The 21,021-nt window shown below is 37.1% G+C and overlaps 6 protein-coding genes and 2 pseudogenes across 8 annotated transcripts; 2 read left to right on the forward strand and 6 right to left on the reverse strand.

Moving 5' to 3' along the window:
* Positions 1 to 76: 76 nt before the first annotated feature.
* On the reverse strand, positions 77 to 1,150 carry LOC104699423 (pentatricopeptide repeat-containing protein At3g60960, mitochondrial-like). The gene has a single exon (XM_019246438.1). It carries the CDS (start codon positions 1,148 to 1,150, stop codon positions 77 to 79), a length of 1,074 nt encoding a protein of 357 aa, XP_019101983.1.
* A 1,034-nt stretch (positions 1,151 to 2,184) lies between these two features.
* LOC109125278 (pentatricopeptide repeat-containing protein At3g60980, mitochondrial pseudogene) lies at positions 2,185 to 2,736 on the reverse strand (annotated as a pseudogene).
* Positions 2,737 to 5,251: 2,515 nt separating this feature from the next.
* On the forward strand, positions 5,252 to 7,739 carry LOC104793256 (uncharacterized). Its single transcript, XM_010519579.3, has one exon. It carries the CDS (start codon positions 5,715 to 5,717, stop codon positions 7,605 to 7,607), a length of 1,893 nt encoding a protein of 630 aa, XP_010517881.2. The 5' UTR covers positions 5,252 to 5,714; the 3' UTR covers positions 7,608 to 7,739.
* A 186-nt stretch (positions 7,740 to 7,925) lies between these two features.
* Positions 7,926 to 13,667, reverse strand: LOC104699425 (F-box/LRR-repeat protein At2g43260). The gene is given in 4 exon segments (XM_019246439.2): positions 7,926 to 8,240; positions 8,243 to 8,594; positions 12,934 to 13,138; positions 13,236 to 13,667. Coding segments are annotated over 4 exon segments (1,269 nt in total). The 5' UTR covers positions 13,663 to 13,667; the 3' UTR covers positions 7,926 to 7,955.
* LOC104793257 (uncharacterized) lies at positions 8,949 to 10,684 on the reverse strand. Its single transcript, XM_087455551.1, has 5 exons — positions 10,546 to 10,684; positions 10,253 to 10,403; positions 10,072 to 10,162; positions 9,367 to 9,550; positions 8,949 to 9,223 (listed from the first exon to the last, which is right to left on the reverse strand). The coding sequence occupies exons 2-4, from the start codon at positions 10,369 to 10,371 to the stop codon at positions 9,458 to 9,460; spliced, it is 303 nt and encodes a 100-aa protein (XP_087311677.1). The 5' UTR covers positions 10,372 to 10,403; positions 10,546 to 10,684; the 3' UTR covers positions 8,949 to 9,223; positions 9,367 to 9,457.
* Positions 13,668 to 15,304: 1,637 nt separating the features above from the next.
* Positions 15,305 to 16,572, reverse strand: LOC104793259 (F-box/kelch-repeat protein At2g43270 pseudogene; annotated as a pseudogene). Its single transcript, XR_015560456.1, has 2 exons — positions 16,170 to 16,572; positions 15,305 to 16,071 (listed from the first exon to the last, which is right to left on the reverse strand). The product of XR_015560456.1 is annotated as an F-box/kelch-repeat protein At2g43270 pseudogene (transcript).
* A 191-nt stretch (positions 16,573 to 16,763) lies between these two features.
* LOC104793258 (protein FAR1-RELATED SEQUENCE 5) lies at positions 16,764 to 18,105 on the forward strand. Of its 2 annotated transcripts, XM_010519583.3 has the most exons (4): positions 16,764 to 16,902; positions 17,181 to 17,267; positions 17,331 to 17,599; positions 17,698 to 18,105. In XM_010519583.3, coding segments are annotated over exons 1-4 (573 nt in total). In that variant the 5' UTR covers positions 16,764 to 16,901; the 3' UTR covers positions 17,914 to 18,105. The 2 variants fall into 2 exon arrangements, with proteins under 2 accessions (XP_010517885.1, XP_010517884.1); XM_010519582.3 differs by having other exon boundaries at positions 17,181 to 17,599.
* Positions 18,106 to 18,166: 61 nt separating this feature from the next.
* On the reverse strand, positions 18,167 to 19,234 carry LOC104793261 (calmodulin-like protein 5). The gene has a single exon (XM_010519586.3). It carries the CDS (start codon positions 19,068 to 19,070, stop codon positions 18,414 to 18,416), a length of 657 nt encoding a protein of 218 aa, XP_010517888.1. The 5' UTR covers positions 19,071 to 19,234; the 3' UTR covers positions 18,167 to 18,413.
* Between the last annotated feature and the right edge of the window lie 1,787 nt (positions 19,235 to 21,021).

Here is a 21,021-nt window from a genome sequence, read left to right on the forward strand (position 1 = left end):
TAAAGCTTCGATTGGGTTTTCTTTTTTTGTTCTCGTTGACAGCCTCTTCTCTGGTCCAACTTGTTAGCAATCCTCTCTAATCAGCCTTATGAATAGCAACTTTTAGTACACTTGCATCAACCATCTTTTTCAACATCAGTTGAGCATCATCCACTCTCCCAACCTTAACGAATCCCTTGATCATTGATCTCAATATAGGAATCTCACTAGACAAGACCATATCTTTGCGTGAGCACATTTCCTCAAACAAACCCTCTGCCTCGGACATCATTCCACGCTCGCAAAACCTCTCTATAATGTTACTATAACCAGAAGCGCCAAAAGACGCACCCAACACGAAAGTCTCCATGGCCTTGGTAAAGTTGCCAAGCTTGAAACACTCATTCACCATTATATTAAAAGTCTCGGAATCGAAAGTCCTCCTCTTAGCACCTAACAAACCATCATAAGTAGTATTGTTTATCATCTCGTCAAACAATTCCCATGCCTCAGATTTTTTACCGTTGTCTAGCAAAATTTTCAACAGGGTATTTCCAGTCGTCGCAGACATGAATTTTTCTCCATCCTTGTTGTTGTAAATCTCCATGGCTTTCTCATCGTTTCCTTGTCTGAACCAATAATCCACAAATGTTGCATCCACTAGCGCTATGTCGTCGTAATCATAAAGCTCTTCCGACATTCTATTGAATAACTGATCAGCCTTGTCGTGGTTTCCTTGATCCAAGAAACCGCGAATCAGATAGCTGTATACAGTTGAATCGCACAACAGATGATCCGCCCCATCAACTATACCCACAGCGTCATGGACCCTCCCGGCGTTAACAAGACCTTTAGTCAGAATCCTGTACGTTTCGTGGTCTGGATCAAAACCTCTGTTGTTGGCGTGATGGAATAGTTGGAGTGCTTCTTCTACACGATTCTCTTCAAAATGAGCTTTGATGATGTGGTTGAAAGAGACCATGTTTGGAACAACGTTAGACTCGTTGAAGAAGTAGTGGAACAGAGCAATGGCTTCTTCATACCGTTTTGCACCGCACATGGCACCGATGATTCCGTTGCTGATGAAGACTGAGTCGTTGCTGCGATATCTATCCAACACAGCTAGACGCGAGATCTCAGCCGCTTTGTCCAGCTGACAAAGCTCGATCATTGAATTGACTCTGTAGCGTAGAGAAATCGGACGGTCATCGATGAAAAGTATGGATCTTCAGGAAGCTTCTGTGTGAGAGCCGATGGGAGTGACGATGGATCTTTTCCAAGTGGATACTTGACGGCGGCGGAGGTAGAAGCCGAGGACAAGAAACGAAACCCGTTAGCAACATCCTTTGGCAATTTGAGGCCGAGGAAGAGAATTCGACGGAGGGTCATCATGGATGGCGGCAGAGAGGAGCGATCGCCACAACCCAGAGAAGATGAACTAGGTTTTGGAAAGATGTGAAGACTCTAGCCCAATTAGGAGGTTTCAGTTTTTTTTTGTGTGTGGAGAAGCGAAGTCACGAGGGGCTCACGTGCTTCAACTGCCAAAATTAGTTATTACAGCAATTGTAACTTCTTCCTCTGCCATTGTGGGGGGTGAGTGTATACTTGTATAAAAGGAGAACATAGCTGAGACATTAAGTGTTAAGTCTTTGTCTGTAAGGGTTTGTGTAACCAGGTAATATCGGTCCAGAGGTAGTCAATGCATCATTAAATTCAAACGTCAACTGGGTCAACGTTTGTTAGTGTCTGTTTTTACTTTCTCTGTTTAAACACATCAGTGATGATCGAACAAACGTGACAGAGAGTTCCGCGGAACAGATCAAAGGTTCAAGCTTTTACATCAACAGATTGGTTATGAGAAAACGCAACCTAAAGAATTTCTGATAGAATTTTAGGCTATCTAACTAGTACACCATCAACAGCATTCTGACATGTTTAGACAAAATATACTGGGAAACAAAACAAACAAACACAAAGCAATGTAATATAGAAGCAAGCAAGCCAAGGCCAACCTCTCAAACCAAGGTTTATTGTTTTACACAACCAAAAGAAGGCAAGCTATAATAGAAAGATCGGCTATTGTTATTATGATTAGAGGAAACGCCACTAAAAGAATTCTGACAGAAGTTTAAGCTACAGTACACACAATTAACAGAATGAAAAAAATGAAAAAAAAAAAAAAAGAAGCATACACACACACACAAATTAGAGGCAAGCTAGCCAAGCAACACGACCTAGAAACGCATCAACCATCCTGTCTGAGGTTCGGAGAGCATCCACGGTTCTTCCTGCTTTTAAATATGCATCTATCATTGTTGTGTATATCGAAACATCAGGGTACGCCAATCTATCTAAACACAATTCTTCAAAGAATTGCTCTGCCTCCAACAACATGTCACGCTCGTAAAACCTAGTAATAATATTTCTATAACAACTAACTAGTGTGTATTTCAGCTTTGATGCTTTCACCTTGTTGAAAGTCTGGATTGCCTGGTCAAACTGACCCATCTTGAAGCACTCGTTGACCATGATATTTAGCGTATCTTGATTAAAATCGCGCAGTTCCTCGCTGTGCAAAACCTCATTAAACAAGGACCAAGCTTCGGTTTTTCTCCCATATTTGAGAAGAAGGTCCAAGAGTGTATTGACAGTAGTGGCTTCCCTGACTTTTACCAACTGTTTTACAATGTTGTAACACTTGATAGCTTCCTCCCCATTGCCTTGCTCGAACCAATACTCCATGAATGCGCTAGTCATATTCATAAGATCGCTGAATCCCTTAGGGTAAGCGTGATTTAAACCCTTGAGCGCCTCCAATTCCACATAAGCCTTTTAAACATCTCCTCGACGCAACAGTCCCAGAATCAGACACTTGGACACATTAGAGTTCAAAGTAAAGAAGAAGCCTTTCGGCTTTAACAGGCTAACGGCTTCCTCTAACCTCCCAGCGTCGACCAAGCCTTAGGCGATGAGGGATTGCGAACCGAAATTGGCAAGTGAGGAGTCGTAGAGGTTAAGAGCGTCGTCCAAACGGCCTTGTTCCAAGTGGTATTTGATGATGTGATTGAAGTAACCTCTTTCAGGTTTAATATTTGATTCGCGGAAGAAAAAATGGAACAGATCTAATGCATCTTTGTACCTCTTGGCCTCGCACATGGCGCCGATGATTGCTGTGCAGGTATGTGAGATGTTAAATTGATCGGTCGCTTCGTCATATACCCGATTAACTGATAATGTAGCCAGGCGGGTGTGCTTTCCCGCCGTGTCCAGGTCTGACAAGCTGCCGATCAGGAAATCAACTCTCGCGCGTAGAGCCAACGGTCGGCAGTCCAAATTGGATGTGGAGAAGAAGCGAGAATGAGAATAATTGTTGAAGCGACGGCCAACAAGGACAAGCTGGCGGCTGAGAAACATCTCGGCGGACGGGGACGGTGAAACCTTACCGAATTATTCTTCCGTCTGTTAACGACTGCCTGAGAGCATCATTATCTTGGAACACCCTACCCTAACTAGGATTTATCAGTTCGGTTGGGTTCAGTTTGGATGGGTCATGCCTCATCCGGCCCACTGAACGTGGACTCTTTCAGGCCCAGTCGGTGCACTGTGAAAAAAATCATCCCACAACAAAAAAATTAACAAAATAAATATTACAAGTTTTTGGCTTTTTTTTGGTCGAATGTTTCTTTCTTTCGCTTTGGACTTGTGTTTTGTTTATCTCTGACTAAATGTAACTTCGTTTAGTTCTTGTTTTTTTTGTTTTATATACTACTTACTTTAACGTACACACAACTGGTTTTGTTGTTGTTGTATGAAATAGTATCTAATTAATTAAGGACTTTGCAGATTGACTAAGCATTCGTTTTATGATCCGAGAACTTCATAAATAGTGCTGGAGTACTAAACTAGCATTCCATTTTAAGCTAATTTTTGTAGAATCTAAACGATTGGTCTGAATTTGAATACTTGGACCATGAAATAATTCACATGGCCCTTGAAATATGTTGACATATTCTACGGCATGATCTATATTTTCTATCCTTAAAACAAGATACATACCACACACAATATGCATGCACTTCCGTGTAGACTTGTAGTTGCTCACAAACATTATAAGACCAACTGAACAAATACACGAACAACTCTTCACACTTAATAGCTGATCCGTATAATGTTGTAATTGAAGTCTTCTTCTTATTTTTAATTTTTGTTATTGTAAAGGAAGATTCACCATTAGTCAACTAGTGTTCCAATCAGTTTTCAGTTCTATCACAAATTTATTTTTTTGGTTCAATCACAATATCTGTAGTCACGTTTATATAACCAAAGCAAAAGGTATTTAGAGTGGAATTCTGTATCCGAATGAATTTTTCGAAAACAAACCAAAACCAATCTAGTATATATGAATACCAAATAATTAATACATACAGATTTTAACAATATACATATGTGCTTATTTAGTACTATATATGAATACCAAATAATACATACAGATTTTTAATCCATGTTGGTAAGCTGTATATACATATGTGTTTATTTAGTACTATATATGAATACCTTTGCTAGTTTTGACGAAAAAAAAAAAAACCTTTGGTAGTTTTATTCAAATAGAAAACTTGAACCAAACAAAATCAAAAATAGCCAAAACCGAATAAATTAAGAAATCAAAATAACCAATTTGAACCAAACCGGAATTTATTAACAGGAATCACAATTTAGTATTACGAAGAAAGAGCTAACGTGTGGTCTGGTTTCTGTGTGCGAGCGAATTTGTGATTCATCGACTTGAAAGGAGGAGACAGAGAGAAAGAGAATACGAGTCGCGAGAGAGAGTCTGAGTTTGTTTGGTTCGAACCATTGTCAAGGAAGATTCACCACTAGTCAACTAATGTTTCAATCAGTTTTCAATCCTGTCACTATTTTTTTTTTTGGTTAATCACAATATCTTTGGTCACAAATATATAACCAAAACAAAACGTATTTAGTATGAAATTTGTGTATCCGAATAAATTTTCAAAAATCGAACAAAAACCAATTTTAGTATATATGAATACCAAATAATACATACATATTTTAACTATATACATAACATATGTGTTTATGGATCCATGTTTTTTTAATATAAGATTTAATTACGCTGATTATGTGTATTGCTAGTTTTTTATCCAAAAAGAAAATTGAACGAAACAAAATTAAAAATTGTCAAAAACCGACTAAATTAAGAAATCAAAATAACCAGTTCGAACCAAACCGAAATTAACGAACCGGAATCACAATTTAGAAGAAAGAGCTGGTCTGGTCTCTGTGTGCGAGAACTTCATCGAGAGAGAAAGAGAACACGAGTCGCGCGAGAGAGGCTGAGTTTGTTGGGTTCGAATTTGATACTACCGAACCCTAATCTCAAAAAATCCCAGATACTTCTCCGTCATCATCCGCGTCAAGAATCAGTCTCCTCCTCCGTCTGCTTTGATTCTCCACGGTTGGTTTCTCGAGATTCTCTCTCTCTCTCCATCGGTCTTTGTTGATTCATCTTTGAGTACTTGTTTCGATCATCAATCAGTCTTACGATATCGCCTGCATGATTCAGTAGACCGAATTGCTTTATCTATGCGCAGCTCGATTGAATTCGATAGACGACTAAGGGTTTTCTCGGATTCGTTTGGTTTGCCGTGGAGGGCTCGGTTCAGAATTCGTTTTACTAGGCCTAAAAGTCTCTGTCTTTGTAGTCCAATTCGATAATGGTCGCATTTTTTTGTGTGAATAGTCTTCAAAACATATGGCCCTTTTCGATGTTTGAGAGCACTAGTGACCTGAAGGAATCAAAAGAGATTGTTCAGAGACTTTCATTGCCTGAGAGTACAAAGAACTTTGTGTTTGCTGTTAGAGTCCCTGAGCATGATTCCACTATTTACATACTTTCTTCTCAGAATTTATCCGAGAGATCCGCTAGTGATGCCGAGTTTCTTATACGAGAAATCCGTCCTGGTGCTGTGGTGGCTCAAGTGGACAAAACAGCTTTTGCGGAAGCTCAAGTTGAGGAGACTGTGTTATTAGGAGATGGCTCAAGTGATTCAGTCCCCACATCAGCTTTTAAAGTTCTTATACAGTGTTTTGTAGACAAGGTTAACAAAGAAAAGTATGAAAGCGTTGCAGGGATCTTGGTTTTGAGAGAGATTTTTGGGACAAGTTTTAATGGTCATTTGTTGGCTGCCAAGAGGGTTGCTGGGGAGGTTGGTTCATCTTTTATGGTTCTGGAATCTCCTTTTGTCAAACTCGCTGCCGGGGAAGCTTCCTCTGGAGAAACTGAGACCGGAGGCAAGATGCAGAGTCTAGCTAATAGTCTCATACCACAACATTTTGGCTCTGCTGTATTTTCAAGCTCTCGAAGGTTTTCTATAGGAAATGAGGTACAAGCACAGATGCTAAAGTTGGTATCTTTACAGCTCAATAAAGAACTTAGCCCATCAAGCTGTGTTGCAAGTGGAGTTTCCAATGAGATACAGTCCTATAGTCATGAGGTTCCACCATTTGCTCAATCTATTTACCCCTTGCTTGTTGACCTTCATGATATATTCAGCGATCTCCCATCTATTGGGAAAGCTCTAACAAATGCCCGAAAGATGTTGTCTGATGTAAATAGAGGGGAATCTATGAATACAAAGGTTATCTCTGAAGTCTACCTTTTCCAGATTGCAGTTGAAGGTCTAAGAATTGCTTTGAACAATGCTGGGCGACTACCAATCAAGAACATGAGAAGTTCAGGCCGAGCCGAAGTTCAGTTTTCACAGCTCTCTTCTGAAGACAAATCTTACGCACTTATGGCAGATCTTCTTCGTAGCCAGGCTAAAAAGTTTAAGAACATAGTAGCAGTAGTAGATGCAAGTAGCCTTGCAGGTCTTAGGAAACACTGGAAAACTCGTGTTCCGCAAGAAGTCAAAGATATGTCTGAGCATATGGTGCAAGATTTTGATAGCGACGGGAAGACTAATGATTCAAAGTTAAAACGACTGATATCTGATAAACCGGTGGTAGCAGTTGGTGCCGGTGCGACTGCTATCTGGGGTGCTTCATCACTATCCAAGGCCATCTCTGCTTCTCCTTTCTTCAAGATTGTAACTTTTAAAGTACCGGCTTCATTGAACCTATTCTTAACGCACACCCACAAGGCAGTGACATTTGCATTTACCAAAGTGGCAGCTCCATCAAAAGTAATGGCCCCTGGTTTTGCTAGTTCTGGAGCCAAATCAACATCTTTAGTAAAAGCATCTATATCCGCCGAGAAGATCAGAGCAGTAACACATAGCATCATAGCTTCTGTGGAAAAGACAAGCTTATCTGCCATGAGAACTGCATTCTATGAGATTATGCGGAAAAGACGAGCAAAACCCATAGGTACCTTACCATTGGCGACATTTGGAGCCAGCCTTGCAACTTGTGCGGGATTGTTCGCTTATGGAGATGGGATCGAATGTGCAGCTGTGTCTCTTCCTTCAGCTCCTTCGATTGCAAACTTGGGTAGAGGAATTCAAAACTTACATGAGGCGTCTCTGGAAGTGAGAATGAGAGAAGGTAACAGGATACAGAATGCAATCGAGTCCCTTAGACAAAGACTGAAAGTCAAGTTTCAATGAAGAAGAGGGAATCTTTTTTGATACTTTCACTAAATGTTTCTTTTACCTTACTGTATATATATTCTCTGCCATTTAAGCAGTACAAGTGTTTTGCATATATTCTATCAGAAATACGTGCGATTAAACTACAAATTAGAGACATGATTGAGAGACAAAAATTTAACTCGTATCTGATGATCACGAACAAGGAGAAAGAAGGAGATTATTGTTGGTTTTTCAAGTTTCTAATTAACACAAATCGTTTTTAAATGTTAAACTACAGAGGAAGAGAAACGACTAATGAGTTGGTTAGCAAAATAAGTATCATTAAGATCTCGAAGTAAATGGAACCAAATAACAATGTTGACATTAGATAAATAACTCCCAGAGAGGCAAGCAAATATAACCAACTACTACTAAAGATGTAAACAAAATATCTAGAATCCAAACATTCTTTTTCAAAACTTTGGATATCCAAGAACCTGGCGTCGAAAACAAACGGCATCTAGACATTCTCATTTCTAAATCCGAGTTTCTCCGAGCAGGAAGTGGATGGCTTGGTTTTAACGGAAGTGGGACCAAATTTTCCATGTAAGGAGACATAACACAAGTGTTTAAGGAGAGACAACGAATAACATCAGTCCTCGGATAATAACATCTTGTCTTCTATTCTTATTGTCATAGAAGACAAGATTCCCTTGCTTAGAAACTGCCACGGGGGTGAACCACCTTTTCTGCCTTCGCCAGGAAACAACTCTACTAGGATCCAAACTTATGGAGTAACTCTTACTCCATCTTTCTTTATCTCTATCCATGCCCCATATCTCTAGTATCCATTCAGGCCTAACTCTGGTTATAGCAAGGACTAGACGGTCTTCAAGGTTCACTATCTGAGTGTCCAGCGTGATTGACGTAGCCGGAACTGGAACTTTACGGTACTCTTCCTTGTGAAGATCCAAGGCTAGTACTTTGTAAACCCTCTGAATGTGTAACCAGTAGATAGACCCACTGGGATTTCACTTTATTTATTTATTTGATCTCTAATGTCGTTGACTCGTTGACATGGGTAAAGTAAACTCAGTTTGGTTTATTCAGTTATGTCGGTTCTGAGTTGCCCCAGACCTCTTTCTCTCTACCAACATAATCAAATAGTAGTTGCGTTTACTATTTCATAAACATAGCTGACCAATTATTAAACACAGCGATGTAGTCAATTGAAATTTGCAAAACAGTAGTTGGGATTCTTCTTCACATTTTTTTTTCTTTCATAAACGCATTTTTATTGCTTAATAAACGATAAACATGATAAAGGTCCCATGGCGAGTAAGTAATGCCAATACATTCTCTCTACTCTAGTGGTAGTGGATGAAAGTATTGTTAATGTAATAAACGGGGTCAATTACAATGTAAATCAATTTTATTTCTGTCAAATATTATTTTTTAATTAAAGAACCACACCTCGGTTCTAAATTATTTAACTATAATTTAATTTCTATCTTATGAGAATATGAGCCCTAAACCGACGTGTAAGATATGAGTACTTCCTTATTGAATACTTCCTTCTTGAATACTTCCGAGTAAAGCATCCAGATTCCAGACCAGCCACAAATCATATCTCCTTTTTGTTTTCTCCAAGTCTGTTGTGTATTCGAAAAATAATTAAAGCTTGTAATAACATTTACCCTTTTTCAAGTCTTTTTGTATTTGAAATTGAATTTAGTATAAAAATGAACAAATAATTGATCAGTTAAAAATCAAGCAATGTTGTGCTAGCCTTTACCCAATTGGACCGTCTGCGAGCCGACTCTTTTTAAAACTCTCAAGCACGGAAACCTCGTATTTTGTTACTGCTTCCTCAGACATGATGCTTTTTATCCGAGAATGTAAATACATTTTCCCGCAGTGACCACCTGGACAGAACAAGTCCCAATTGTCCAGATCATGTGTTTTGGGCTCGATGTGTTCTACAGAAATGAATACAGAGCATTTTAGCTCACGAAAAAAAAAAAAAAAAATCCCAACTCCGAAGATGAAATGTGTTGTTGTTAACTTTAACGCACTTCAAACAAACATAGTGACCGCATCCAAGGTTTTGACAATCACTAACAGCATCATTACCGGCGATTACTCATACAAATACTCTTAATAAAAAAATGAGAGAGAAAAAAAAAGTAGGAGTAACGATTCTACCTAGAGCAATTTGAGAATCGATATTCATAAGAAATGAGACAAATGTCACTTATTTAGTGGATCACATATTAAAAAATAAATGAAAAAAGAAAATCTGTAATAAAAATAATTCTTTTTATTTTTTTGAGTAACGTTCTTCCTTCCTCCCACTAATGATGGTCTAAGAACCCCGCAAAGACGGCATTTGGTCTAGAAATGTATAAAAGAATTAGAGACTTGGTATAAAATCAGAATCTAATATAGTTTTTTTTTTGGTGACAATTCTTGAAAATGACCAAGAGAATAAGAAACATACCATAGCCGAATCTGACGCAGGATTGGTGAGAAAGTAAAAGGTCGATGAGCCAGTAACAGGATCGCAAGCTTTCTCAACTTTTTTTTCATCCCTAACCAAATTCAAAGTTCATAATCACTAACATTAGAACAAAGTAAGAATGGAAAAAATTAGAATTATTAAGAAAAGTAGATACATATACCATTTAAAGAACAAAAGTAAAAAAGTAGCTTGATCCTCAGTAATGCTTAGGCGAGAAGCAATCTTTTTGATTGTGGCATAAACCTCATTGATACCCTTTACTCTCTCAACTCTCTCCATGATTCTTTCCAAAGTTTGTTTAAGTGTTAAACCTTAAAAAACAGAGAAATAATCAGATGATAGTCATTAAACAACCGAAGGAAATAAAACGAAAGCAAACCCAAAATTGAGGAACGAAAGCAATCTCATGCGGAAAATTGAAGAGGACACACTAGGAAGAAATAAGAAGCATACCAAGAGTAATTAGAAAGAACAAGAACGTCGACTTCAATACGAAAATCACAATGACAAATGACTCGATCTTTATAAGCACCTTCGGAATCCGCGTGAAGGTAAAAAGTAAGCAGAAACCATCTTGTTGACAACTAATGATGGGGATGTGTAAAAAAAAAAAAAAGAGGTGAAGCAACAAACAAACTCATCTTTATTGCTAGAAGAGGATAGTCTTACATTGATGGTTGGATAACTTCTGATTTTCAAAATTACTTTGATAAGTAAAAAGGAAAAATGCCAACTAATTACTGACTATTGATAATGCACTTAGTTTAGCTGTACCTAACTACAAAGTTTAACCAACGCGTCAAAATAATAACTTACTATTATCGAATCGTATAAACATGGTCTTAGTATGAGTTATTATTTCAATTGCTTTGTTCGATGATTATTAAATTACCACATCATGAGATCTTTATAAAAATTCTAGTATGAAGAAACCATCTTGCTGACAAATAATGATGGGGATGTGTAAAAACAAACTCCTCTTTATTGCTAGAAGAGGATAGTCTTACATTGATGGTTAGATAACTTCTGATTTTCAAAATTACTCTGATAAGTAAAAAGGAAAAATGCCAACTAATTGCTTATGACTGTTAGTGATGCATTTAGCTGTAACTAACTACAAAGAACGCGTCAAAAATATTAGTGTTTCCATTATACTAGATAAAGTGTTCATGCCATGCTCTGTTTAGTTGCTAAGTTTGCTTTTGCACATTTCTCGTAACGGCATGCACTTAGCTAAATTATCATTCATACAAGCAGGTTTTCTTATATTTCAATTTTTCTAATTATGTATAACGTGTAGAGTTGTTTCTCTATGTTCACCGTGTATAACGTGTAATAATTGTTGCACTTAGTTCATATTTTTAATTTTCTATGTGTATATATATATATATATTGTGTCTAATGTAAAAATAATTTATATTACTCTTCCGACTTGTTTATTTGTAAGTGTTTTGAACAAATTTAACACTCCTATGTGTCTTCAAGCTTTTTTGTACCAGAAACAAAATAGAAAAATGAATTGTTTTATTTGTATGAGTTCCAATGTAATTCATTCTGTTATTTGGGTTTCTGAATTGATTAGGTTTCCATGCAAGTACATTACAAAGTGTATCCAAACCTAATGTCTCATCAGGGAAGTAGAACTATCTCTGCATGTGTATTGAACTATTGATAAAAGAAAACACGATATGAATAAATGGATCTCTCTCTTTCATTTGTTTTTACTATTTAAACCTGAATTAATCTGACCTGGTCGTTGATGAGTGCATCCAAAAGTCATAGCTATCATACAATAAAAAGGATACAATCCGCTCAATAAACTGTTGAATATTCGAAAACAACAAAATACGTTCCAATTCAAAAAACCGAAAAGACTTATTAAGTTTCAAATAATAATAATATTCCAAAACGCAGTGGCGAAGACCATTAGAGAGTCAAACTATATAATTAACACTACAACTATTGAATTACTCCGAAGAGAAAGATATTTTCAACCAAAAGCTCCCACTCACACCTAGCTAGACAACAAGACTCTAATAAGTGAACAAGAGAGACGTTTAATTAGCCAATAACATGCTAACCATAATTCAATAATACAGTATTACATATAATTTAGCTAGGGCCAATGGCCCCTAGTCAAGATTAGTAAACAGATAGAAAGTTTTGAAGCTTCACAAGTTACATGGAGGGGGCATGCATGCAAATGGACATGAATCCACTTATTTCAATTTGAATGATATAAAACAAATATAACCAACCGCAACTAGTGTGGCAAACACAACCCCAAGTTTAATCTTCGTTGATATCTCGAGCTCCGGTTGCTTAGCTTCGAAAAACAATCCGCAAGTAGATAGTACAGTAGATGTCATCATTTTGTAATCCTTCGCATGATGTCTTGATGTCGAAGGAAGTGGTACCAAATTCTCGATGTAAGGAGATATAACAGAAATATCTGAGGAGAGACAACAAATCTCATCTGTCTCTAGATTATATTTGAACAATCTCTTGCGATTGTCATAGAAGACAAGATTCCCTAACTTAGAAATTGTGACCACCGTGAACCAACTAGACTTCTGTGGGTGGTAAATAATGATACTTGCTGACGTTATGGAGTGGGTCTTACTCCATATTTCTTTTTCTACATCCATTAAGCTCAGTATCTCTAGCTCCCATTCTGGCCAACCCATGGTTTGGGCCATGGCTAGGCGGTCCTCAAGGTTCAGCAGCTGGATTGCATCATGGCGCCGCGGAACTGAAACCGAAACATTGCGGAACTCTAGTGTGTGAAGATTCAGGGCTAGTAATTTGAAACACCAGAAAGTGTTTAACCAGTAGATTGACCCATTTATACACACTGACTTCCTTCCCTCATCGACCTTGTGAGGAGGTGGATTCAGTTTCCTCCATTCACCAGTTTCAAGATCAAGAATCTCGCATTCTTCAACATGACCAAAACACATCCTCACCACTTTGTAGCGATCCGTAACTTTGTCTCTACCGAATCCCATAGCCCAGTTTCCCGAAAAAAAAGTGAGATATGGTGTGCCTGCAAAACAATTTTGAACTTTTCAGACAATTCTAATCCATATCTGACTTAAGACTCTTTTATAATAAACCATATAACAGATTACATTGTATCTGACGTCTAAGATTAACGTCGGACACGGGATGATCTGGGGTACAAGGGAATCGCTGGAGTTGTCTGGTCGTTGGGTTCAAAACGTTGATCCAACCTGGTTCCGGGATGCATACCAAACCCTCAAATGTTATCAAGGGTCGTGTGGCATCATCATCGCAGTGTAGATAGACCATCTCGATCTCTTCATCCCCTTCGAATCCAGACTCGGTTCGGTCATCTCTGACAGCTAGGATTTTCACCTTCGCCTGAAAATCCACACGCCTCTCCATGAACCTCCTCGACTCGAGGATTGATCTCCATTGCTTTGAGATTGTTTTTAATTTGAGGATTGATTTGCATGGCAGTCGTAGGAATATTTCTTCCAACAGATCGACAACTAGGTAGTCCATCGGATTTAGGTTCCTCTCTTCTTCCCTCATAATCTTTTCCATTCCATTTGTCTGTTTCTTATATGGTTCTTGAAAGGGGGATTAAAAGCGCAGAGATTAACTTCCTTTTCCTTCTTATTTTTTAAAATTTTCTATTAGATTTTTGTTACTTTTTTGGGCTTGTTTATAAGATAGATATAAAAGTTCATCATTATCTTTTTTTTTTAAACTTATTCCAACTTTTCTCTTCTCAAAGTAATTGTAGTTATACAGAGAAACAAAAATAATTCCAAAAATTTGTCTATGGGTTGAAAACTTAATTATAATCATTTAGAACTAAAAACAATATCTTTGGTTTTCACTTTAATTTTCGTAAGATTTCATATTTTCATTTGCCTTTTCAATTCCTTTATAATAGTAATATTTACATGGTGCTTTTTTAATAAATAAAATACTCTCAAGTTCCAACGTGTAGGTAACGTTATTAAAAAGTGTTTTGTACAAATATTTGGCATCATAATCTCTTACCCAAGTAAACAAAAATATTGGCTTCTTTTATTTTAATTGTTTGTTGCTATTTTTTTTATATAGTGTTCTTATTATACTAGTTAGATTTTTAGGGTAATCGGTAAATAACTTGATCTGCAATTACCGATTACTAAAATTTATCTTTGGAATTACACTTCAATTTACCCTTTCCCATGAAAGCATCCCTATAGAATAGCTGACTGTTTAACGTTACGTTAGTGTGTCTTTGGAGGCTTTGTTTCCTCTTTCTTGTGGTTTTGGCAAGGACTTCCAAGCTAAAGATGTTTGTTTTATTGGATGCTCTTGGTTAGATGTTGCTTTGGTAGAACATGAGAGTTCACCCTTATCCTATAGTCTCAATTTGAGCATTGTTGTTGTTAATAGCTTTCGCTTTTGCTCGCATACGATGTTAGTGGAGGCTTTGGTTTATTAGGCTTTTTTGTAGTTTTGTTGTATCCTCTCTTCGGGAGTAGAGGTTAAACTCTTTTCTCTATCATATGATACGTTTGCCCAAAAAATAAATAAAGCATATTAGAAAACATTTATAAAAAAAAAAAAAAAAGAAGATCAATCAATAAAATAGTATCCAGCGTTAAAAAAAAAAAGATCAATAAAATAGCAATGAATTTGGAAGTAAACAAAAGATGGTCCGACCGTTTTGTCGTGTGCATACTACTATAAGATGCGTTTAGTGACCAAATTATGATTTATGCCGTGAAGGAATTAGCTAATAAAAAAAGCTAACAAATCTTGTAAATCTTTAAACCTAGCGGTTAGTCATTTCAGGCAAAACAATAACCAAATGGTTGTTTATCGCATGGGTAGGTTTACTATACTAAACTGTTCTTTCCTATACGCTGTTGCATACACTTCGTTTTCTCACTAACTGTTGAGCCGATGGCATATTGGGCCTATTGGCATCTACCGGATAACCTTTGAAAGAACAAAGTGAAATAGCAATCGACGCAGGAGTAAAGTGAATATTAACTTTCTAGAAAAATGTCCGAGCTACGTTAATGTAAAATGTTAATCCGTAAATCTTGATGATATCATGACCAGTTTTTTTGCCCCCTAGTCAAAATCTGTAAACAGAGATAAATTTTGACGCTTCGTACTTGCTTTGCAAGTTACACATGCGAGGAGGCAGAGAGGACTCCATTTACTACTTCAATTTGAATTATCTAAAATAGTAATAACCAACTACAACTAAAGTGGTAAACAAAAACCGAAAGTTGATCCTCCCGAGCTCTGGTTGCTTCGAAAACAATCCGCAAGTAGATGTCCAATCCTCCGGATTAGGTCCTGATCCTGGAAGTGGTACCAAATTCTCGACGTAAGGAGATATAACCGAAATATTTGAGGAGAGACAGCAAATCTCATCTTTCGCTGGATGATATTTGAACAACCTCTTGTGATTGTCATAAAAGACAAGATTCCCAAACTTAGAAACTGTGACCAGCGTGAACCAACATTGGTGGTTGTTAATAATGATACTGGCTAACTTTATGGAGTGAGTCTTACTCCATATATCTCCTTGTGAATCTATCATGCTGAGTATTTCTAGTTCCCATTCTGGCGCCTTTTTGGTTTTGGCTATGGCTAGACGGCCCTCAAGGTTCACCATGTGGATTTCCCAATTGAACCACATACCTGGAACCGACACATTGCGGAACTCTAGTGTGTGTAGATCCAAGGCTAGTAATTTGAAACACCAGAAAGTGTATAACCAGTAGATTGACCCATTCACACACACTGACTTCCTTCCCACGTCAACCCTGTGATGAGGTGGATTAAGTTTCCTCCATTCACCAGTTTCAAGATCAAGAACCTCACATTCTTCAACAGGGAAAAAACACATCCTCACCACTTTGTAGCAATCCGTAACTTTGTCTCTACCGAATCCCATAGCCCAGTTTCCCGAAAAGAAAGTGAGGAATGGTGTGTCTGCAATTTTTTTTGTTTTGAACTTTTCAGACAACTCTCTAATCCATATTTGATGACTTAAGTAAGACTCTTATATACAGAGCATATAAACAGATTACCTCTTAGCTGACGTTCAAGAATAAAGGAAGGCACGGGATGATCTGGGGTACAAGGGAATCGCCGGAGTTGTCTGGTCGATGGGTTCAAAACATTGATCCAACCTGGTTCTGGGATGCAGAACAAACCCTCAAATGTCAGGGACGGTCGTGTGGCATCATCATCGCAGTAGTTTAAATAAACCATATCGATTTCTTCGTCACTTTCGAGTCCCGACTCGTTCCGGTCTCCGACAGCCAGGATTTTCCGGCGGTTGTTGTTCTGAACATTCATACGCCTCTCCACGAACAACTTCGATTCCAGAATTGATCTCCATTGTTTTGAAACAGTTTTGAATTTGAGTACTGATTTCAAAGGCAATCCAAGAAATATTTCTTCAAGTAGCTCGGGAACTATGTAAATCATCGTCGGATTAGGTTCTGCAAATTGCAAAACTAAACTCGAGAGTCCTGTTTTGTCTTTTATTTATTTATTTATTTATAAATACAGTATGGAAAAAAAAAAAAAACTAAATCACAAGTTCACAACTCTATGAAACTATTTAATAATATCAGACGACAAAAAAAATCCAAAAAAAAAAAAACTTTAAAATTTTACCAGAAACAACCCGAAATATTTTATTATTACTATTTAGCCCAGTCAAAATCTAAAAGAATAATTTAGGTCACCTCTCTATCTCTCTCTTGTGCTCTCTCGTGCAGTCGAAGATCCTTCTCTGATCGTCAGTCAAATCCAGTAAGCTAAATTTCCCCAGCTAATTCAATCTTACTCTTCAATTTCCTAAATTCCTAATGAACAATTTCTTCAATTAAAGTTTTCGTCCTTGGATCTTTAGTTTTCTTGATTGATTCAGCTAACATTAGCGATTTGTCGGATTCTTTCAATTGGTTTTCGTCTTTCATGTTTCAAAGTTTTCAAATTTTCGTCTTGCATGTTTCAAATTGAGCTTTCAAGTGAAGTGGCTTACATAAATTTTCAAGCTTTATGTAATTCTCGCTTACTATTTTTGGCAGTGGAAGATGAGGAGGATCCAGCAGCAACGAAGAACAGCAGCAACAACACAGATGATGATGATGATTTTGACATAGAGCCTCGTGAAGGTATTGAATTTGAATCCGAGGATGCTGCTAAGATGTTCTATGATGATTACTCTAGACGTATAGGTTTTGTGATGCGTATAATGTCTTGCCGGAGATCCGAGAAGGATGGAAAGATTCTTGCCCGGAGATTTGGTTGTAACAAAGAAGGTCATTGTGTTAGTATCCGTGGTAAGTTTGGATCAGTTAGGAAACCAAGACCAAGCACTAGAGAAGGTTGCAAGGCCATGATTCATGTTAAGTATGACCGTTCTGGTAAATGGGTCATTACCAAATTTGTCAAAGAGCATAACCATCCACTCGTTGTTTCACCTCGCGAGGCTCGCCAAACTCTGGTCAGTATACAACTTAACTTCATTCCTTATGCAATGTAACACGAAGTTTTTTTAGCACAAAGTGTATGAGACCATTTTGGTAAAATATGTTGTTGTAGGACGAAAAGGATAAGAGAATTCAAGAACTGACGATAGAGCTGCGAAACAAGAAGCGCTTATGTGCAGCATACAGGGAACAGCTAGATGCGTTTGCAAGAATTGTAGAAGAGCATAGTGATCAGATAGCCAAGAAAGTTGAGAAAGTAGTAAACAATTTGAAAGAATTCGAACCTATAGACCGTGAGCTATTGCGAAGTTCACAAGATGCCGTCTAAGCCAACTTGCATGTATGCTTGCGGGTGTATATTCTTCCAATCGGTAAAGCTTTCTCTACTGTGGTTGAATCTTCAATGGTTTTAGTGAAATCTAGATGTGGTTGAATCTTATTTGTTTATGTAATGTAATGTGAGAAACTGTGTAACACATACTAGAGTAGAAGAGAGAACATTAAGGTTTACATACAAAAATCAGGTTTCGGGAGTGAGGACATGAATTTAACTCTTGCCTTATAGATTGGTACAAGTGTGGTTGGTTCTGCAATATACTATATTGATAAGGAAACAGTTAACGATCTATTTAAGAACACTAAACCAGATGAATGTGAAGGTGAATCTTACATAAGCCCATAGAAACCCTAAAAACAAAGATACACCAACAATGTTTTGATTCGTCATCAGAAAAAAAAAAACTATTTACAGAGGAGAAACAAGAAAACAAACCAATCAATCGAATAAAACACTCTTTTCTTCTGTCAAATAAAACCCTAATTTAAAGATCAATTACTGCTGCTAAAGCCACCACCTTTCATCATCTGAAGAAACTCCTTGTAATTGACTCTACCATCACCATCTGCATCAACTTGCATAATCATCTTCTTACAACCATCTAGGGTTTTCCCTTGCTTGAGTCCTAAGGAAGCCATCACAGATTTCAACTCTTCCACAGTGATAAAACCATCTCCGTCTTGGTCAAACACGTTAAACGCGTCTTTCATATCCTCTTCCTCTGTTTCTCCATCTTTCTGATGCTCGTCCACGATCGAGCTGTACAACGACTCGAACTCGTCTTTGTCAACGCATCCATCACCGTTTGCGTCAATCTTATGAATCATTTGAGTCAGATCTTTGTCTGGTATGTAGATACCTAGATTCTCAAGTGAGTCGTTGAGCTCTTCCTTTGTGATTCGACCGTCGCCGTTCTTGTCGAACATCTGGAAAACCCGTTTGAGCTCGGACGGATCTATCCTTTTCGTCGGCACAGATGACGAAGAAGAAGAGGAAGGAGAAGGTAACATCGTTGATGGAGACGGTGGTGAGTTCTTGTGGAGTGTTTTGTCGAACCAAGAGAGAGGGAAGAGAGTTCGTAGCTTCTTTGGTACTAAAGACAGAAGAAAAGAGTTTAGTATATTGTAGAGAACAAATATTCTCACCATAACTGTTGAATCAAAACCCTCTTTTATGAAGAAAAAAAAAACAGAGAGAAGATCTGAGAAACAGAGATACAGAGCTTGTTTGGTAATAGAGAGAAACTTGGAACTTGTTGTTGGTTTTTATAGAAAGATAGAGAGAGAGAGAGAGAGAGAGAGAGAGATTCATTTGATATAAAGTTATAAAATAATATATCTTCGGGAATTTAATTTTCTTTTTTCACGCCTAAAATACAACCGTTGAATCTTTTTTTGTTTAACATAAACGTTACTCCTTTACTTTCACCTTTCACTTCTCACTTTTCTTTGTTTGAAGTAAAAAGTGGAAAAGAATGAGCAAGTGCGAAATTAATCTGAAGATGACTTTTCAAACATTTACATTTTTGTAATAAATGTGTGATGAAAACTCTAATAAGAGACTCATAATACTAGTCTTCCTATATTCAAAGTAGTCTCGGTTAAATATTAAGATACATGATCACAAAATCAAATCTTACAATACACGGCACTAATAATATATAACGATTACACACACATATTTACAATTTACATCTTATGTGTGTTATAAAATGGGCAAAGAGATTAAGCTAGTAAGGAGAAAAAAAAAAAAAACACTCAATAGGTCTTTTAATAAAGAAAGTAAAAGAAAACGCGTGAAGAAGGTAGAGAGAGAGAGGTGTAGTTAAACATAAACATCGTTTTTCTCTGATAAATTAAAAACGAAGTAATGTCAAAAACGCGTTGTTATAATTGTTGATGTTTGGTTCCTGTCCCCATTTGTTGTAGTTTATTTTATTTATTTCTGACTGTGCACCTGCCGGTCAGGTCTTCTTCGCACTTTAAGACTTTATGTAACATCTTTATTTTATTATCGTATACGTAAAAACCATTTGAGTCTTTTAAAGGAAAAACCTACCAAATGACTTCATTCAACTGATTGTTTTCTTCGATAACCGCGTAAATATGGACCGAGATCCGACTAACTCGTACGTTTTTACCTTTGTTAGTGTAGGTAGGATTGAGATATTTGAGACGTACGTACTCTTTCTAGAATCAGTAAAAACAAGTGTTGTTACTTGTTAATGATATAACTCAACAGTCTCAACGGGTCTAAAGAGTAAAGAATTAAAAGGAAGACAAAATGGGGGACCAAAAAACGCGCCAAGAATGACGCCCGTTGGAATTATGACCGTTGGATCTCACCTCCACTTTCTGAGTTTTAATTTGTCGCTCTTCTATTGGCGGTTTACTTCTTCCATTGTGGACCCATCTGGTTCAACAGCTTACAATCTTCATTTTTATTATTCATATTTGCACTTAAATAGGATGTATATTAGTATTAACTAATAAAGTTTAGTTAGAAGACAAAAATGTTCGTTGGAAAGTAAACCAAAGAAGAACTAGTCATTGGCGTTGGGATAAAATAATCTATATATACGCTAAAAAGTGTTGATAAATTTTTCCACCAAAACGGTCTATGACCTAATATCTAGAAGACTAGAACTCGAGTGTATGTATAAGTATAACTAAATCAATAATCGGCTTCACTTACGGTACAATTAAACAGTAATCCACTTCCTTAACTAACGACTCAAAACTCTTTGGATCTTGCATAAAGTTTCATGTATATCGTCCATATAAGTATAACATCATATCTTTCTAATCATTGCATACTGATTGTAAATTAAGCTGAGCCTTTAGATGATTTTTTTTTTTTCTAAAACAGTAGACAGGAAATTAAGAATTAGTAGAGCATAAACTTAATATTCAGTTTCGGTATTTACTAGATTAATGCATGGTCCATGGATATATTTTATAACATGTATAAATAAATTATGAATAATATATTATATATAAAAATAAACTAATGAATGAATAATCAATCATATATTTTGAGATTCTCACGCGGGGGTGTGGTGTAACGGGATCCAAGGACATTTGACTTATGAGGAGTGTT

Source organism: Camelina sativa, chromosome 6 (genome assembly GCF_030686135.1).
Source record: "Camelina sativa cultivar CO46 ecotype springtype chromosome 6, ASM3068613v1".
Taxonomy (NCBI): domain Eukaryota; kingdom Viridiplantae; phylum Streptophyta; class Magnoliopsida; order Brassicales; family Brassicaceae; genus Camelina; species Camelina sativa.

Bases quoted from the DNA above. Each gene is read 5' to 3' on its own strand.
- LOC104793258 (XM_010519582.3), top strand. The intron at 17,600-17,697 runs GTCAGTATACAA...ATGTTGTTGTAG, and splicing joins GCGAGGCTCGCCAAACTCTG to GACGAAAAGGATAAGAGAAT.
- LOC104793261 (XM_010519586.3), bottom strand. From the start codon at position 19,070: ATGGTGAGAATATTTGTTCTCTACAATATACTAAACTCTTTTCTTCTG.
- LOC104793257 (XM_087455551.1), bottom strand. From the start codon at position 10,371: ATGGAGAGAGTTGAGAGAGTAAAGGGTATCAATGAGGTTTATGCCACA. The intron at 10,163-10,252 runs GTATATGTATCT...GAATTTGGTTAG, and splicing joins TTACTTTTGTTCTTTAAATG to GGATGAAAAAAAAGTTGAGA. The intron at 9,551-10,071 runs GTATGTTTCTTA...TCATTTCTGTAG, and splicing joins CTGCGTCAGATTCGGCTATG to AACACATCGAGCCCAAAACA.
- LOC104699423 (XM_019246438.1), bottom strand. From the start codon at position 1,150: ATGATCGAGCTTTGTCAGCTGGACAAAGCGGCTGAGATCTCGCGTCTA.
- LOC104793256 (XM_010519579.3), top strand. From the start codon at position 5,715: ATGGTCGCATTTTTTTGTGTGAATAGTCTTCAAAACATATGGCCCTTT.